This window comes from Artibeus jamaicensis, unplaced genomic scaffold (genome assembly GCF_021234435.1).
Source record: "Artibeus jamaicensis isolate MK-2021 breed Jamaican fruit bat unplaced genomic scaffold, CSHL_Jam_final scaffold_847, whole genome shotgun sequence".
In the NCBI taxonomy this organism is placed as follows: domain Eukaryota; kingdom Metazoa; phylum Chordata; class Mammalia; order Chiroptera; family Phyllostomidae; genus Artibeus; species Artibeus jamaicensis.
Window position 1 is genome coordinate 1157352 of NW_026522057.1, and position 19160 is coordinate 1176511.

The 19160-nt window shown below is 44.2% G+C and overlaps 1 protein-coding gene across 5 annotated transcripts in view; it reads left to right on the forward strand.

The window, feature by feature from the left end:
- Nucleotides 1-19082, forward strand: part of TESK2 (testis associated actin remodelling kinase 2) — a 111851-nt gene extending 92769 nt beyond the window's left edge. For 3 of the 5 annotated variants that reach the window (XM_037149235.2, XM_037149240.2, XM_053660150.1), the window contains 7 exons: nt 6360-6506; nt 15540-15622; nt 15840-15924; nt 16169-16252; nt 16461-16547; nt 17135-17285; nt 17596-19082. In XM_037149235.2, coding sequence (XP_037005130.1) covers nt 6360-6506; nt 15540-15622; nt 15840-15924; nt 16169-16252; nt 16461-16547; nt 17135-17285; nt 17596-18317 — 1359 coding nt within the window. In that variant the 3' untranslated portion in view covers nt 18318-19082. The remainder of the gene's footprint in view (nt 1-6359; nt 6507-15539; nt 15623-15839; nt 15925-16168; nt 16253-16460; nt 16548-17134; nt 17286-17595) is intronic. The other 2 variants (XM_037149236.2, XM_037149237.2) reach the window with 2 other exon arrangements.
- The last annotated feature ends 78 nt before the right edge of the window (nt 19083-19160 follow it).

A 19160-nucleotide genomic window follows, 5' to 3' on the forward strand; every position in this document is an offset into this window, starting at 1 on the left:
TTTCTTCCTCCTTTCCCCTCGCTCTAAAAGAGCAGGTGAGGCTGCTCTAAAAATAAATAATAAAATCCTCCCCGCAAAAAGATACTGACAATGGGGAGAATAAATTTTGTACAGTAACGTAAGCACTGTGCTGAACATATTTTATATACCTTATCTCTTAATCATAACCCACCTTTGATAAAACGTCACATCCTGTTGATTCTACCTCTCATGTCTCCAGATACTAACTTTCTCACTGCCATTGTGTTATTCAGGCCTTTATTTCTTCCCACCTGGATGATTCCAGAAGCCCCCTAACTATTCTCCAAGCCTCAATTCCTGACCTTTCTTTTTTTTTTAATTTTTAAATTTTTTATTGATTATGCTGTTACAGTTGTTCTATTCCCCCCGTCATTCTCCTCCACCCTACCCCCGTCCCCACCATTACCCCCCCTTTAGTTTATGACCATGTGTCTCAAGTCCTTTAGATTCTATATTTCCCATGCTATTCTTGCCCCCCCCATCTATTTTCTGTCTACTGTCTATGCTACTTATTTTCCATACCTTCTCCCCCCTTCTCCTCCTCCCACTCCCCTGTTGCTAACCCTCCTTGAGATCTTCATTTCTATGTTTCCACTCCTGATCTAGCTGTCCTTTTAGTTTGCTTTTGTTTTAGGTGTGGTTGTTAATAACTGTGAATTTGTTGTCCTTTCACTGTTCATGTTTCTTTAACTTCTTTTTCTTCGATAAGTCCCTTTAACATTTCATATAATAAGGGCTTGGTGATGATGAACTCCTTGAATTTGATCTTATCTGAGAAGCACTTTATCTGCCCTTCCATTCTAAGTGAAAGTTTTGCTGGATAGAGCAATCTTGGTTGTAGGTCTTTGGATTTCATGACTTGGAATACCTCTTTCCAGCCCCTTCTTGCCCGTAAGGTCTCTTTTGAGAAATCCGCTGACACTCTGATGGGGACTCCTTTGTAGGTGACTGTCCTTTCTATACAGTTTTACACTACTGTTAGAATGATATTTCTTTTTTTTTTTTTTTAAGATTTTATTTATTTATCTTTAGAGGGGAAGGGAAGGAGAGAGGGAGAGAAACATCAATGTATGGTTGCCTTCCGTGTGTCCCCTGCTGGGAACTGGCCTGCAGGGAACGGGCCTGCAACCCTGGCATGTGCCCTGACTGGGAATCGAACTGCGATTGTCTGGTTTGCAGGCCCGCGCTCAATCCACTGAGCTACACCAGCCAGGGCAGAATGATATTTCTATGTAGTATATAGGGTCATATTATTGTCCTTTGTAAAAAAAAGTTTGGTAGTTGATTATATAATATGTCCTGCCTGCTAGGCTGCAAACTAAGGGCAGAAACTGGCCCCACTTATCTCTGTGTTTTCACATAGTAGGTTTTTATTGGTTGATGGGTCGATCTTCCTCAGGACAGCCCTGCTAATTAGATGACAACAAGTGGTTTCTGTTAGTTGCATGGCAGCACATTTATCTGCCTTAGGTAAGCATTCTAGCTCCAGTCCCCGTCAGGTAGATTTTTCAAAAGGGGATATTACAGTTGATATTTTCTTTAGAGCCTGTCTGAATATGGGTTTGAATCACTTCAGAAATAAGCTTTTTTGGTTGAAGATATCAATATGTTGGTAATTCTAAGTAAAAACAAAAAAGCAGCCATTTGGTCTTATTCTTTCTGGTTTTGGTCAGGTGAGGCTGCTCTAGTTGACTAGAATCAGCAAGAATCAGGAACAGGAGCTCTGGGTATGGTGAGTGGTAGGTATTGCTTGGCCTTGCTTCAGCATATGCACTGTGTGGACGTGTTTATGTGCCTGGCCTGTCTGTGCCTGAGCTGGTACCCTCAGAGCCTCTATGGGATACATGGAAAGGACCATTCTCTCAGCCTAGACCACTGCTGTCTTTTAGGATGCAACTCACATGTTATTTCCTCTCTGAAACTTTCCAAACTCCTCAGGCAGAGTCAGTTTCTACTTTCATACCCCTAGTATTTACCTCTGGTAAAAAGGCCTGTTGGTATTATATACTTAACCTATGTGTCTTTCACTGGACTTCTTTAAAGTTTTATCTGTGTGTTAATCATCTTTTTAAATTTTTAAATTTATTTTTAGAGAGAGGGGAAGGGGGAGAGAAACATCAATGTGTGGTTGCCTCTGTGAGCCCCCTACTGGGAACCCAGCCTGCAACCCAGACACGTGCCCTGACTGGGAATCAAACCAGCAACCCTTTGGTTCACAGCCCGTGCTCAATCCACTGAGCTACGTCAGCCAGGGTGCATGTTATTCATGTTTATACACACTATGTTTACCATGTACTAGGGACTCTTCTACTCATTGGGAGATACAATGTTCATGTAAACTGACCAGTTCTTACTCTTATATGGGTGCAGCAAGATGGAAGGCATGCTCAATGAAAGTGTGTGGAAATAACCTGAAATGATATTCCTGAGTGGAGAGCTGAGGATCAACCCATCTGTCACTTTGATGATTTTTTTTTAGGGTGTTGGCATATGATTTCTTGCATATATAATACTGCTTAGTTACCAACATATATTTATCTATTGGGTGTCTTCTAGGAAAACAGTCTTTAATGAAATCAGGTATCAAACATAAATGAAATGGCAGGAACTCTGTTATAATGTTTGATTAGATCATGAAGAGGACAGGCAGGTTGTAGGGCAGGAAAAGTTGGCGACCTGTCACTGAGAGCTACTGAAGTACCAGTAACACATTTGATTGGCTGATATTATATTTTTCTGAGTTTGAAAGTGTAAAATCACAACAGTAAGAAATGGAAAATGTAAAAACTTCTCTCTCTAGTAAGTTATGTTAATATATTGCCAGTGCCTTAGGTTGATTTGTAGGGCTGCCCAAGGGAGTGGTCTGGAAGAAAAAGAAAGCAAAGCAGGTGCTATCCTCATCCCAGAAAGCTGAGTGTGCTAGTGCAGTTTCTCTTGCCTCTGCTTCCTGCAGAGGGTTATTGTTCAGAGGACACTCCAGCTGAGTCTGCACTAAGAGTTGCTTATGGGGAAGTGAACGTTCCAACTAATGGGCACACAGAGTATGTAGCAACTTAGAAATCTTCCTTGTTGGAGGATCTAAAACTTCCTTTCCTCGTACATGCAAAAGATGTTGAGACACTGAGATATTGTGGTTTCTGAAAGCCCACAGACTTATCAGCCCTACCAGAGTATTCACCAAAGGCTGGCAAGAGAGATTAGTTGTAACAATAAACTTCATTCAGTTTTCCTCTCTGGTCCTGGTTTGTACTTTTTCCATCTTGCCTGGAAAATTCAGAGCCTATTAACTGGTGTGATTCCTCACTGTGTCTTACCTTTCATCTCTGCTTTTCACCTTCTGGCTTGGTATGTGGGTTTCTCAGGTCTTCAGTGATATGGCTGAACAGAGTAAACGCGTTTTCTGAGCCGGAATCACGAGTCCTGGCTTAGTCCGGCTTACAGATAGTGCACACACAGCCTTGCCTCAGTCTTCTCTGCCCAGCCGCCCTCAGTTGGAAAACCTGAGTGACTCCTGAAGTCAGGCCTTCTGTGTTCCATTGTCACCATGCCAAAGGAGTGAACCACCTCCAATCTTTCTGGCTCTCAGAGCTAAAGAAATTTGTCTGCATCATTAGGTGTCAGCTTTATTGCTCCCAGGTGGCTTGGAGTTTGCAGGTTCAGTTTCTTTTTAGCAAATGAGCACTTCAAATATGAACTGTGGGCAGATTCAACTGGAGTGAAGAAATGAAGGCACTGTGCTAATGCCATTATGCTTCATTCTGAGATGTCCAAAGATGGACTATCAAGCAGGATGAAGAAGATCAACAGGTTTCTCTTTTGAGAAAAGGTGTATTTTAGCCATTCTCTGTGTGTTTCCAAACCTAATCTGCCTTGACCAAGGATCTGAAGAGCTGCATTGTGCTGCCCCCAGCTGGCTCTTTTTGGTGCTTATGTTACCACATCAGAAAGTCTTTGATTATATGGCACTTGATTTTTTTCTAAGCACTTTAATATATTTTATTAGGTTCTCATAATAATATTGTGAGTTATATGGATCAGAGATTACCATACCTACTTAATAAGTGGGGAAACTGAAAGATATTCATATTAGTTGATTTGCTCAAAGTTAAATGACTATTAAGAGGCAAAATTGGACTAAAATTCAGATCTCTTGCCTCCTAGCCCATTAGGTTTCCTAGTTTTTTGTAAATTCAATAATATCCCCCATAATAGGTATTAAGAGCTTAATTTTAGGCTTAGAGAAATTTGTCCCTTTTTCTTTCTTGGAAGGAGGAGGAAGATAATAGTACATCATGTAAGGTTTGGATAAATCCATAACCTGATTGGCAGAAAACTTAGCGCAGAGCTTCTGTTCTGTGCGAGGCTGACCCAGATACTGTGGCCTCTAACTCCCTGGTGTAATGCTGTGGTGAGGGGCACGGAGTCTGGAGCCAGACTGCCTGGGTTTGAGCCCTGACTCTGCTCCTTAATAACTGGGTCACTTTGAGCAAGATTCTTAACCTCCAAATGCCTTTTGTAAAGTGAGGATGATAGTACACTTCATCTCATACGGTTATATGCAGATTAAATGAGATAGTTAGTGTAAAGTTCTTAGAACAGTGCCTGACACAAAGTAAGCACTATATAAATAAATATTAGCTACTGTTATTATTATCATCTCTATATAATGTGTTTATTTGCTCTTAAAAAACAAAGCAAAGGGGCCCTTCATGGCTATGCAGAAATGACGAACAGCCAACTTTCTTGAACGAGTACATCTTCACATAGTTTCTCTGTAGCTTTATCTCCTGTTCATTCCTCAGTTCACTTTGGCTTTACTCTGGTCTTAACCATTTTACTGAAACTGCTCTGGCCATGGTTGCCAGTGACTCCTAGTTACAAGTTTAACAGACATTTTTTTTTTTTTTAAAGATTTTATTTATTTATCTTTAGTGGGGAAGGGAAGGAGAGAGGGAGAGAAACACCAGTGTATGGTTGCCTCCCGTGCATCCCCTGATGGGAACCGGCCTGCAACCCAGGCACGTGCCCCGACTGGGAACCGAACCGCGATCCCTTGCTTCACAGGCCTGCGCTCAATCCACTGAGCCACGCCAGCCAGGGCATTAACAGACATTTTTAATGCTCATCATACTTGATCTATAACACTTGATACTTTTGGTCTTTTCTTCTTTGGAGTATTCTCTTTCTTTGACTTCTGTGATGATATTCTGGTTGGTTCTTCTTTATTATGCCTGCTTCTTTATGTGTTAGTTTGCCACCTTACATGTTAACCCCTGGGCAATTTCATTCATTCCTTGGCCTCCATGACCACTTCAGCTCAATGTTATTGCCTTGTAAATGTTAGTTTCTAGCCCAGACTTTGTTCCCGAACTTTAAATAACTCTCTGTAGGACATCTTTACCTTGGTTGCCCCACAAGCCTTTAAACTCAACACATCTTGGCCAAACTTGTCTTTTAACATTGCCTCTTATTCTGAAAACCTGTTTCTCTCTCTGTATTCTATATATTTCATAATGGCATCCAGGGACCAATAACTTCAGAGCAACTTATGGCTTTCCATTGCCCTCATCCCCCTATACAGGCAGCCATCAAGTTTTGTTTTTACTCTGCCATCTGAATATATCTTGAATCTTACTCTGTCCCATGGCCTCCCCTGTTGCCTTAACTCAGGCACCCTACTTTGACCAGGATTATTGCAATAATCTTCTAACTTATTTTTCCTTCTCCATATTCTCCACTCTAATCCATTTATGAGTACCATTGCTAAAATAATCTTTTCTTTAAAAAGCAAATATGAACATGTTACTCTTCTGCTTAAAAGGCTTTTTTTTTTGTTCCCTATAGACAAGATAAAGCCCGTACATCTTAGCAAAGTGTATCAGCCTCATCTGCATCTCTAGGCCATCTCTTCTATATGCACCGTGCACTAACCTGTATCTTTGCCTTATGCTGCTCCCTTTGTGTGGACTGTCTCCTTTCCTGCTCCTCCAGGTTATCCTTTTGACTCCTTTTTTGTTTTGACTCCTTATTTTCTTTGTGCAGCTTTTTCTGACATGTTCAGATTGAGTTAGTAACTTTATTCTCTGTTCTGCGTAGTGTTGTACATGTACAAAGTTATGCTTTAGCATTTACCAAATGTCTATGTCTTAATAGATGTGATCCCCTTAACAGAAAGTATCTTTTTGTGTAACACGTACCAGATGCAGAATAGGGCTTCAGTCATTTAAAAGAAACAAATAAAAACCTACAGTCTCTATCTTCTGTTTACTCTCTAGTGGTTTTACCACCAGCCAAACATTCCTAACAAATGGTAGCTGGGCTTTCCTTCTGTTTTGCAGTATATCAACTCTGGAAACCTGGAACAGTTGCTAGACAGTAACCTGCATTTGCCCTGGACTGTGAGGGTGAAACTGGCCTATGACATAGCAGTGGGCCTCAGCTACCTTCACTTCAAAGGCATTTTCCATCGGGACCTCACATCTAAGGTATGAAGGCTTTTCTTGCACAACTCTTTGAGACACTGTCCTCCATGACCAAGAAAGCTGCGTTAAGAAACCAGTCATAATAAGCTTTGGAGAGATGGAGCTCTCCTCCACATTTAACAGATAATCACAGGGGATACAACTTAATACTCTGTTAAGCTAGTCCTTAGAAAGCCAATCTTGGCTCACAGCGGGTGCCTTTTGTGTTGAGCCAGGCAACACATACATCTTGAGACCCTTCATGCTTTACCTTAATCTCCTGAAAATGTGGGTGTCAGGAGCAAATGGCATGGGGAGAGTTAAGAGGGTCTTGACCAATAGGACGACAGCAGTCAAGACAATGTGGGAACCCGTTCCTAACTGTTCTCTCTCATGGCCTCCAGGAAGTAGCTCTTAACTGAGAGCAGGAGTTCAGTGATTTTTAGTTACTTGAGTGCAGGTTTTGAGGTCTGTAATGTACTAACCCATTTTCTATCTCTGTGATTGAGTTTCTGCCATTCTGCCAGTTTCTGTTTGGTGTCAGCTGGTCTCTGTAGTATTCTCTTGCTGTCCAAATTGCTGTGTGACCAGGTTAGAAAAGAGTTGCCTTTAGAGCAAGTTGGCCATGCTATCCGTAGGCATCTCAGGGCCAATTTGCCCAGGATACCATTGGGACAAGGCTTATATAAATAATAATGTTTGATCATTGATATGAGAAGCATAGTCATCTAATATTACTTCTGTCTAAGACCATTTTAAAGTCATCTAGGGAGGTATATGGAAGTTTTGTACCTGCCCAAGAAAAGCTGTCATTTCATTCCCCATCCTCAACAGATACATGTGGACACACACATACATGCATAAACACACTCCTACACCTCTTCTGTCATGGACCAGGGTAAAAGAGACTGTTACAAGAAAAAGTATACAAAGGGAACAAAAGCAAGCTGTATTCTCAGAGCCAATAAGGCATAGAGAAGTAAGTTTCTGGCCTCACATTGGAATGATTGTAGTGTTCCAAATAGAAGTACTGTCTGAATAGAAGTACTTCTCTATTAGAAAAACAAAAGGGTCAGGGGTCCCAAATAGAAGGGACCCTGGCCATTGTTTTATAAACTACATACTACACAGAAAATAGCTCTGGGGGAGGTGATTGAAGGGCTATTTGTAGTCAGCTGCACTGTTAACAAAGGAACACTAAGGCTGGCAGGTAGAATCTGGTGACCAGCTGAGGCCTACTTATGAGGAAGTCTTTGTCTTCATTGGTACCTGCAAGGACTGGACAGTTGGACATTTGGGATGTGGAAGATGGTATCTTTTCTCTTCGTCAGCCTTTTTTATTTCCTAGATTGCTTTAGAAAGTCAGGACTAGGAAAGGGGCACTTGTTCTAGGCAACTAGGTAGGGTCGTGTCAATTTAGATACTGCCTTAAGTTGATATCCTCACCTCACCTCGAGCATGCAGGCAAAATCAAATCTTTGCTTCCTATTCAGAGAGCATCTTTTCCTCCAAGGTAGAGTGAGATCATGACAAGTTATCTTGTCATGACATGCAGACATTTCTCCCACACGTAATGAGTGTCTCCTGTGCCTGGCACCATGGATGAAGGACTGTTAGAAAAGGACAATTTCTGACCTAGAGGTACCACAGTCTTCTTGGGAAATAATTAAAAAACAGTCCACAGTAATTTACAATTGAGTGTTCAGCCATAGGATATAGGTTTTCAGAGAAAAAAAAATATCACTAGACTTTCTGGAGAAAAGCTCCCCTAAGAGGTTCTAAAAGCTCATCATTTACTTCTCTCTGCTTCCAAAATACTTTGTCCCATTGTGATAATGTACAAGTGTGGTTCTCTCTGGGGTTGTCATGTTGTAAAAATGACTGTAACTGCTCTGGCTGGTATGGCTCAGTTGGTTGAATGTCACCCGGTAACTGAAAGGTTTCAAGTTCAATTCCTGGTCCAGGAGCATACGATGCCCCCAGGCTGCACATATGGGAGGCAATCAATCTATGCTTCTCTCTCACATCGATGTTTCTCTCTCCTCCGTACTCTCTCTCTTAAAAAAAAAAAAAGAAAGAAAGAAAAGAAAAAGATCGAAAGATGTCCTTGGGCAAGGATTTAAAAAAATTTTTAATGACTATAATCTTTTTGCAACTATAGGGTAAGACCACTGTCCTTTGGTTTTTCCTAATTGGGAGTAGGTATTTCTAGTGCCTCCCAGTGGCTTGAGACAAGAAACTAGGAGTTTAGGAGAAAGAAGTGTGCCTCTCAGGGCTGTGCTTTCTTGGGCCTGAACTTTAAGGAAGTATTGGGGATACTTCCAGGTGATAAGAACAAATGACTTCACAAACTGGAGACAGGCTAGGAAGTGCATTTTAGGGAATCTCAAGTTGAAGAAAAACAGGGAAATTTTATAAGGCAGACTGTCCAATAGGAGAGACTGTGTTCATTGCCGTTTCATCATCTCTAACCTTTTGTCTGAATCTCAGCCTCACTGTAACTGTGTGGCCAGGATTAGGGAGAAGGATGAATGTCCACACCTAGGCCAGAGCAGCCCCACCTGGAAGACCTGGATTGTGGTGATAGTGACCAGGAGAATAAGGAGCCTCAAGGGAGAAATAAGGCTAGGGGACAGAGCAGGGCTTTGAGGTGTCCAAAATATCTCCTCATTGCCAACCTTGGGTCTGAGTTTGATTTCTTTAAGTACAATAGTTGGTTTGCTTCGTATTATTTGTTTGTTTGTTTTATTGTGTTTTGTCTCGCACCTAGCACAGAGCCTGTCAGAGGAGGGCCTTCCTGGTTCTCCTTCAGAAAATGCGTTTGGTGGCACAGAGGCCAAAACATCTGCTTGAGAGCTGAGATTTTGAGTCCCAGACCCAATTTTGTCCCACCCCTCCAAATGAATTCAGTGCCCTTGGGGCCTCAAGGTTCCCAGTCTATAAAATACTGTCCTTGACCTCTCAGAAGCAATCAGTCTGGACGTCTCAGAGCAGAACTCATAGGAGGGATTTAAAGCATTGAGAACATGTTCCAGGTGGGTAGACCATGACAGAGAAGCAGACAATCCTTTTTTTCCAAATAATCCTGAGCCTGTGGCAAAAGCCAAGAACCTAGCAGAGTGCCTCCTGAAAGCAGCATTGCCTTTGCAAGATTCACATGTTACTGCAGTACTGTTTTCAAGAGTGGAAAGTCTGTCCGGGTAGCTGTCAGAGGCAGCTGTTCAGTCTAATTTTGTAATTACTTCTGAGAAATAGCCTGACACAACTTTGTGCAGTAGTGGTGCTGATAGTTTACTTAGAAGGAGTGAAAGGTAATGTGGCTTTTCAAACGTTCGGTTCGTGAGCTCTATCAGGAAGTGGTAATAACCATACACAGGCTTTTACCTGTAGCTCTAGGAGTAGCTGGTATCACTGTGCATGAGGCTTGGCTCTTAGGGGCAGCTGAGAGAATAGTTTCTTCCTGCTTATTACGATTGCTGCCCAGGATCAGGCAAGCACCAATATGTTTGGTTACCCTTAGGAGTATGAATTATGAATTGTAACTCTATTTTTGGTTTTTGGTGTATATATATATTTTATTATTATTTTTTCATTGACTCCAAAGAAGCCACTCTGATGAATCCACTGGTATGAAAAGCCTATATCTTAACTATGGTCTTAGGCAGTACCACACAATAACTAGGACAGAAAATGATACTTTCAGAGACTTAAAACAGCATGAATTAGGAACAAGTTGAATGCTGGAGGGATGTGGAGAGCGTCTCTTAGGGCACTCTATACTTGATTTTTATAATGAGCTTTTGAGAATCATTTATCTTGTGCTATTAGAGGACATGGTGTTGGGGACATAGAAATGACTGGAACCAAATCTGTACCATCCTTGAGCTTTTATTTTATTTTATTAAAGATTTTATTTATTTATTTTTGAGAGAGCAGAAAGGAGAAAGAAAGAGAGGTGAGAAACATCGATGGGTTGTGCTAGTCACAAGCCCCCAGCTGGGGACCTGGCCTGCAACCCAGGCATGTGTTCTGACTGGGAATCAAACCAGTGACCTTTTCTGGTTTGCAAGCCAGTGTTCAATCCACTGAGCCACACCCACCAGGGCCATCTTGGGCTTTAGGCTAGTTGACCAGGCAGGTATGTGAGCAGATTAGTACATAAGAGCTATGGTAAAGATATGGACTCACATGGTGAGACGGAAGGCAAGGGATGGGACAGCAAACCAAATAACCTTCTAAGGTTTAAATAGTTTCTGGGGGCATTTAGGCGGGCAATTCAGTCTCTGATCTCCTTGTGCTGTGTTGGTTTTACTCAGTGCCACTATTGATGATGCAGTTATTCTAGGAGACCTCAGAAAGTGCTCTCAGGTGTCTACTCTGGCCCAGTACTGAAGGATTTGTGTTGGCTCCAGAAATGCATTCATTGCCACCCCTCTGAGTCTGCTGTTAGCTCAGTCCCCACTATCGAGAGCTGAATGTTTGATTAGTGTATGCCTTTGACATACGCTTTTGAAAGAAGCCTAGTTGCTTGAGTCATAGTCCAAACTTTTATATAACAAACTTTTGCTTGGCTCTTTCTGTGTGTCTGCCAGGTTGGACATAAAAAGATGAATGGGATCCTTCCCTGCCCCCAAAGAGGAAAACATGTAATAGGTTTGAGGACAAAGCAATGCCCGGGCTCTTTTTGAACCTGAAAAGGTCACCTCTCACCTCAGGGTAGTCTGACTGGGTCTCTCTTTTGTCTGCTGCTTACTCCAGCAAGGATACTTTTGAATAAGGCATTTCTTTCTCTCTTTCTTTTTTTGATGGACCTTGTTTCCCACACAACCTGAAAACTGGTCTGATTTCTGCAAAATCCCACAGTGGTCTGAGTTTCATATTTTGTAGTCTGTACTGGGGCCATGTCCAAGTTGGGTGAGAAATGTAATCATTACACTAGATGCCCTTGGAAGGGCAGCATGTTGGAAGTAGGGGCTTGCGTCCCCACTGAAGGGTCTTATTTTATTGCCTGCGCAACAGTGCTGCCTTCTCCATGGGCCCCCATACTGCCACTCTCTTAAGACTACATTGTCCTTGCCGTGGCCTTGCTGTCTCCAGTGGAAAGCTTTTCATCCTGCTCCTATGGAAAGTCCAAAAGCATCAGGTAGGAACGCTTTAGAATCAGGAGACCTGGATTTTTTTACCGCTTGTAGTTGAAACTTCACTTTTCTCATCTCAAATCTAAAAATCTCAGATATGCCCACCTGAAAGTATTGTTTTGAAGAAGCATTTGCAATTGCTTTGTGTTTGTAAAAAATGTTTTACACAAACAGAAGTAGGCAATCTTTCCCTTAGCCAGGGGACCAGGGAATATTTTTTAGGCCACCTTCCTCTTAAGACACTCCTGCTTTCCTAAAGCTTATTATAGTCTGTAGTTTACAGACTATAGCCATGGGAAGGTACAAATACTTTTGTTATGATGGCAAATGTTAAGATTAGAGAGAAGAGAATGTATAGAATGTTTTGAATTTTTACCTGACCTGAGGATATTGAGAAAGCTTTTTTCTTGGAAGAGATGATGCCTGAGCTGAATCTTGAAAATTGAATTCTAATTAGTAAGTATTGTGTGTGTTGGTAGAGAAGGGGGGTGGCTAATATTTCAGACCAAAGGAAATTAATTGCGTAAACAAAGGCATGGAGGCATAAACAATGTGCTGTGCAGACTGTGAGGTTAAAGTGGTAGGGGATGACTTGAAAAGAGAGGAGTCTGGTCATATTAGATTCTCTGACTTGGAATTTATCTAATAGATAGAAAATGAAGAACTATTATTGGCTTTTTTAAAGTAACAGCTTTTTTAGATATACTTTCACATAAAATAGAATCCATTCTCTCAGAGTATACCTTTTAGTGGTTTTTAGTATATTCAACCATCGCCACTATCTAATGTCAGAACTTTTCATCACTCTAAAAAGAAAACCCCTTATCCTATTTCCCTCTCACTTCAGCCCTCAGCAAACACTAATCTATTTTTAGTTTCTATGAATTTGCTTATTCTGGACATTTCATATAAATGGAATCACACAATATGTTACTGCTGGCTTTTAAATAGGGGAGTACCAGTTAGCTTTGCACTTCACGAAGATCACGCTGATGGGAATGAGGAAGGTGGATTATGGAGATCAAGACTGGACCAAGCCACAGAGACCCGTTAGAAGAGTATTGCAATATTCAGGGGCAATAGAAGTAAGGATGAAGGAGGAGGGCCTGATTTAAAAAACCTTTAGATGCGAAAATTAGCTGGAGTAAGTGTAAAAATCTAGGATACATCCCAGGTTTCTAGCTTAACAAACTGGATGGAAAATGGCAGTACCAGTTGACATAAAAATACAGCTAGAATTTTAGCTTTGGGGAGAGAAAGTTGAGTTTAGATTTGCATGTATGAAGTTCAGTAAGAGTAATCCAGGAGATGCCCAGAAATAGGTGGGCTGTGCAAACCTGCAGTTTGAGGATCAAGGTTGGGGCTGAGGATATACCTCTGGGAGTCATTCAGCACAAAGGTGGTAATTAGAAAAGAAATGTGGAATAGCCTCCACAAAAGAGCACGAGAGCTGTAGGCCCAAGATAGAATCCTGAGAGCATCATCCTCATAGGATGGGAAGATGAGCCTGCATTGGGGTCTGCAGAGTAGCCAAAGACTGAGAAGAAAATCCAGAATTGTAGTTGTCCTTGAAGCCAGGAGAAAAGAATAAAAAAGAAACGGCAATAGCCTCTAACCAGCCTCTAATAGCTAACCACTTAGCTCCAGGACAACTGATTATTCTCTGCGAGCCTAGTACTAATACAGTTTCTGAAGGATACCTGCAAACACTGATGGAAGAAATCAGTAATGTTAACAACAGAATGATTCAGTAATGTAAGCACTAGTTCCAGCATTTGAGCTTAACACCATGGAACTCATTGGGATCCTCCGTGATAATACTTCCAGCTGAAGCCAGCGAAGAGTGAATGGGAGATAAGGAAGTAGAAACAGCAAGTGTTGCCAGACAAACCTCACTAGCCTGGGCCCTATTAAAGGCAGGCTTAGGAGTTTGTCGGAAAACCTTACAGGGCTAATCCTGGTCAGGGTTCTTCCCCATTTTCCTTATCACCTGAGATTTAGACTACTAAAGTTTGGCCCTTTTGGTTTTCAGTATCCTGTCTTTGTCTTTGTCTCTGGTGCCCACTTATTGGCTGTGGAGAAGCTTTAAGAGGAGCAGTGCAGATCAGAGGCAGGTGCCACCTTGCCTTATGTTGTGGGTCTCTGTTCATTCTGCCTTAGCCATTTCTCGGCCACTCAGAGAAGCTACTGTGAAGTCATTTACTTATGAATGGGTGGTTTGCAGTGAATAAACGGGTCTCCACGAATGTGAAAATGGAGCAGAAACTGAGCAGCTTTGACAAGGCAGTGTACTGTGGCCATGCTCCTTACTTGCTGCTCCCAAGATGAATTGAACAAGGTTATTTCTGAGGGATTGTAAGGCAAATAGTAAATAAGATTTTAGACTGCACCTTGGAGACAGGAGCCTGAGTTATTAATAAAATAGAAGGAAGAGGGGAGAGAAATAGGTGACAGATCTGAGCTGCCACTGCCTCCTAGGCCAGTGCTCTATAGCCCGGACTTTGGCTAATTCTAAAGCTGGCCTGGGGCCCCACAGACATTCACAGTCAAGGAGCTGGAGGATGCTGAGCTGGCAGGACTGATGGGAGGGCTCACAGCAGGACAAGCACAAGGACTTTCCTTCCTGAAAGCCAGAGACGATGCTTGTCTACATGGGATCCAGGGTGGGAGAGGGTGTGATGAAATTACAAGTCTTTTCTAGTTCAGGGAAAGAGAACAGTGTGATCCCATCCAGGCCAGAATAAGGGACTGATTTGTAGCTAATGTGACCTAAGCAGGAGGTGATTTGGCAATGGCTGGTCTGGGTCAGATAGGGCCTTGCTGGCCCCAGAAATGTCCCTGTGAGCCAAGGATCCATACTCTCTGCTGCCTCTGGAAGCGGAGTAAAGCAAGGTGCCTCCTGAGCCACAGTGGTGTAGGGCTGTTCCGAATGCAGCTGGTTGGGGAGAGTTTGTTGCTGCTTTGTATTTATTTACGAGCTGTTTGGGGTCATCCTTTCTCTGGAGACAGTAGCATTTGCTCAGTGAGCATGACCTGAGCCTCTCTTGAGTTGAATACTGTGGGGAACCAGAGCTTGCTCCTGAGGAGGTGATAGCTTGCTAGACTGTAAGAGGAAGTGGCACAGAGGAGGAGTTAAAGGAGTTGAGATGAAGCAGACATAAAGGTAAGAGCTGGAGAGGGCACAGCTGGAAAGGTAGCTTGCCTAAAAACACAAAATTTTCTGAGGTGAAAAGGAGAATCCAGAGAACATTCCAAATGGAAGGGAACAGGATAAGCAAAGGCAAAGGTTTGAAGAGGCTGTTCAGGCCTCACAAGGCAAGCATGTCTGTGACAAGTCTGGATGAAGATGTGTGCATAGGGGCACCAGGGGTAGAAGGGGGCTGGTGCAGAGGTAGTAGGCTGGTTGGTTAGAGCCAGATCATAGGCTTTTAATACCAGAGAGAAAGTTATGTGTAATCCTGTGGGCAGTGAAAGTTAGTGTAGCCTTGGGTGCTTGTCCTATGCTTCCATTTCTTGGCAAGGTCAGGCCTGGCCTTTGGTCTCAACATTCTGAGGAAAAGAGGGAGGGAGGCCAGGGGACTGATGGTCTGTCTTTCCTCCACTAGGTTGTTAGCTCCAAGAGGACAAGGGTTTTCATTCATTGACATATCTCTAGCACTTAGAACCATGCCTAGCACATAGAAAGCAAAGATAAGTATTGGTGTTGGGAGTGTGATATGAACCCTAGGGCAGCCACCCAAGATCCAGGCCTAACTCATCTCACATGGCTGTCAGAACCCCTAAGTCTGATCACCAGAGTCAGCCTAAGAGTATACTTTCAAGGAGCAAGGTGCCCCGTGACAGGGAGGGGTGGTGGTGATTTTACGGCAGCCTAGGCCCCACTTCTGAGCCACACTGTCTTTTTCTTTGGGAACCATAGAACTGCCTGATAAAGAGGGATGAAAATGGTTATTCTGCAGTGGTAGCTGACTTTGGCCTGGCTGAGAAGATTCCTGATGTCAGGTGGGTAGCCTTAATGGGTGCTGGGGTTACAGAAGGGACTAAGGCAAAGGGAAAACTCCAGTTTCCTTCCCAGGGGCCAGGTCACAGCTCAACCTCAGCCCCCTAAATTTGGTCAGTCCTAGTCTGCACCCATCCTCGGGGAAGGATTCCCATCAGGTGTCCTGTTGTACCAGCCAATAAATAGCAAGCTCGTTTTCCCTATAATCTCACCCCACAGCAGGGGCAGTGAGAAGCTGGCTGTGGTGGGCTCACCCTTCTGGATGGCACCTGAAGTTCTCCGAGATGAGCCCTACAATGAGAAGGTGAGTCTAGGGAACCAAGGCTCAGTTCTCAGAATACACTCTTAGCAGTGTCCAGGATCACCCTTTATGATGTTCAGGGTGAGAATCTACAAACAGGATCAGGGCTGGTACCTGGCAGCTACCCAGTGAGTGAACTGAATGAAATGTGGGCAGTCGGGCCCGGACCTGTGCTGGTGGACATGAGGTGCAGAAACCCCACCTCTTGCCCCACTGAGAGGGAAACTGAGGTCTTACTACCCACCAGGCGGACGTGTTCTCTTATGGTATCATCCTCTGTGAGATCATCGCCCGCATCCAGGCTGATCCGGACTACCTTCCCCGCACAGAGGTGAGCTGCAGGCATGGGTATTTGCGCCACTGGGGTGGGGCTGCTTTTGAGACAGTGGAACTGTTTTGTTCTTGGGGTGGAACTTAGTCTGTGTGGCTATTTCTCAGGGGCAATTCCCAGCCTCTCCTGAGCAGGCCAGGATGGATGGAGGGATTAATAACTCTTCTGCCCATGTCCTCTGTTCCCTCCCCACCATACCCATGCACAGAACTTCGGGCTGGACTATGACGCTTTTCAGCATATGGTGGGAGACTGTCCCCCAGACTTTTTGCAGCTTACCTTCAACTGCTGTAATGTGAGTGTCTCTACCTGCTTCTGGTTTTGGTCAGGGGCTGGGTTCACCTGATTAAGACTATAGGGAGGGGCTCCTTAATTAGCTTCACGAAGGGCCTCATTTTCACCGATGAATGGCAGTGCCCTTTCCCCCCAATCCTCTGGCCTGCCAGACTCTCCAGAGCCCTGGACCAAGGAAAGGAAAATAGCTTTGTAATATCCTGTCCTTAGCCTGCAGGGTAGACCCACCACACTTTGCCTATCTTGTTAGCTTTAATTTCATACAGCTCTGGGGCAGGACCTACCTGTTATGACCAAGGAGTAGCTGGGCTGTCTAGGTAGCTTCAAGAAACACATTAACTGCAGAACTCAAGAAAGAACAGAACAAATCCTCAAGGAGAGTCCTGTGCCAAACAAGGGGACAAGGGAATAAGACACAGAAAGGGTGTTTAAGATAGGGGAGGGTATTAGACAATAGCATCTCCCCTGATCTTAGCTCTGGGAATTATCCTCATGGTCTGTGGCCTTCAGAAAAGATCTCTGAGCTGCATGTGAGGCTTAAAAGATGCTAGAAACAGACTAAAATGTTATCCTTGGGGTGGAAGGTAGGAGGGCAGGGCTAATGGCTGCTGTGGACTACAGATGGACCCCAAACTGCGCCCATCCTTTGTGGAGATTGAGAAGACCCTGGAGGAAATTCTGAGCCGCCTACAGGAGGAAGAGCTGGAGAGGGACAGGAAGCTGCAGCCCACAGCCAAGGGTAAGAGATTCGACCAGTGCCCAAGCTGATCCCAAGGGAGGAAATTTGGTTGTGGGGTCTTCCCCTCTATGGCTGTGATTCCACATTCAAAAGAAAGGTGCAGGGGCAAGGGGACAATGGAAAAAGTACTGAACTCCAAGAGTTTTGACTTGGTATATTGCCTCCCTTCTTTGTGTCTGTTTTCTCACTGGTGAAATGAGGACACAGCACCTACTTTGTTTTCTCAAGTAAAAAAAAACAAAACATTTTGTATACTGCTGCTGTGTCATGATTAGTGAAAGTAACCCTTACTTAATTTACTATTCTTCAGGACTCTTGGAAAAAGGACCTGGGGTGAAGCGACTGAGCTCACTAGATGACAAGATCCCTCCCAAGTCCCCACGCCCAAGACGTACTATCTGGCTGTCTCGAAGCCAATCAGACATCTTCTCCCACAAGCCCCCACGTACAGTGAATGTCTTGGACCCCTACTACCAGCCACGAGGTGGCGCTGCCCACACACCCAAAATCAACCCTTTCAGCGCCCGCCAGGACCTCAAGGGTGGCAAGATCAAGTTTTTTGACCTGCCCAGCAAGTCTGTTATCTCCCTCGTATTTGACCTGGATGCACCAGGACCTGGAACTTTGCCTGTGGCTTACTGGCAGGAACCCCTGGCCCCACCTGCACGCCGGTGGCGTTCTTTGCCTGGTTCACCAGAATTCTTGCATCAAGAGGCCTGTCCATTTGTAGGTCAAGAGGAATCACTGTCTGATGGGCCCCCACCACGTCTCAGTAGTCTCAAGTACAAAGTAAGAGATATACCACCATTCCGAGCACCTGCCCTACCAGCTGCTCCAGCCCATGAAGCCATGGACTGTTCCACTCCCCAGGAAGAAAATGGTTTTGGGCCCAGGCCTCAGGGGGCCAGTCCCTGCCTTGCAGGTACCTCTGAGGAGATGGAGGTAGAAGAAGAAAGGCCAAGAGGCTTGGCTCCAGTCCCCTTCTCTGTCTCAGGCATAGGCCTGAAAACCCAGGGAGAGCAGGATGGGTGAGAAGGGTTAATTCCTGCTTCACCGTGAGGATGGACTTTCAACTGAAGCCACAGCCCCTCACCCCCACTTGGTGCACAGCCTAGATTCTTCCCTGGGGCCCACAGAACAGGCAGGCTAGGCCAAGCCAGGCTTGACTTGGGGGCTCCCAGTGCCCAACGGCTGTGTATGAGAGGGGAGGCAGCAGTGAGAGGCCTTCCTAGTTAGGGCCAACAGCTGATACCAAGGCTCTGAAATCCAGCAAAGAACTCTGGCTTCTACCTGACCCCCCAATGCACTTCTGCAGACAGGACCAGAAGACTCTTAGTTCTAGTTTGAGCTGGCAGGCAGCTGTTACCCCAGGTTCTCCTTCTACCCCAGGTCTGTCTCTTGCCCTTTTCTGGGGCATATAAGCTACCGGATGGAACCTGGAGCTGACCAGGAGGCCGTAAAGGGCATGACTATTTCTTGGACCTGAACACTGGGGTGCTTCTTGCCAGTATGTCTAAGACACTTGAATAATTGCTGTTTGCACTTACACAGTCAGACCACGTCACTGCATTTCTATGCAAGGGGAGAGTAAGGCAGCGAGGTGGTCATGGCTCTTAGCTAACCTATTCAAAGATCCTTTCCAGTTGATTAATCTATTTTCATATTTATGAAGGAGTCTTAATGTTCTGCCCTATGACTTTCAACCTTGTGGTTGGGAGTGGGGCTGGTTTTGTAGGCCCTAGGGTCTGCTCTTTGTCTTTGTCAACATGTAATATACCCAATTGGTTAAACGGTTTATATGTGGACTGATTTTCCTCCCTTCCTGCTGTGGTTGGAGATATGGGAACAGTCTGTTCTTATAGAGCCGCAATACAA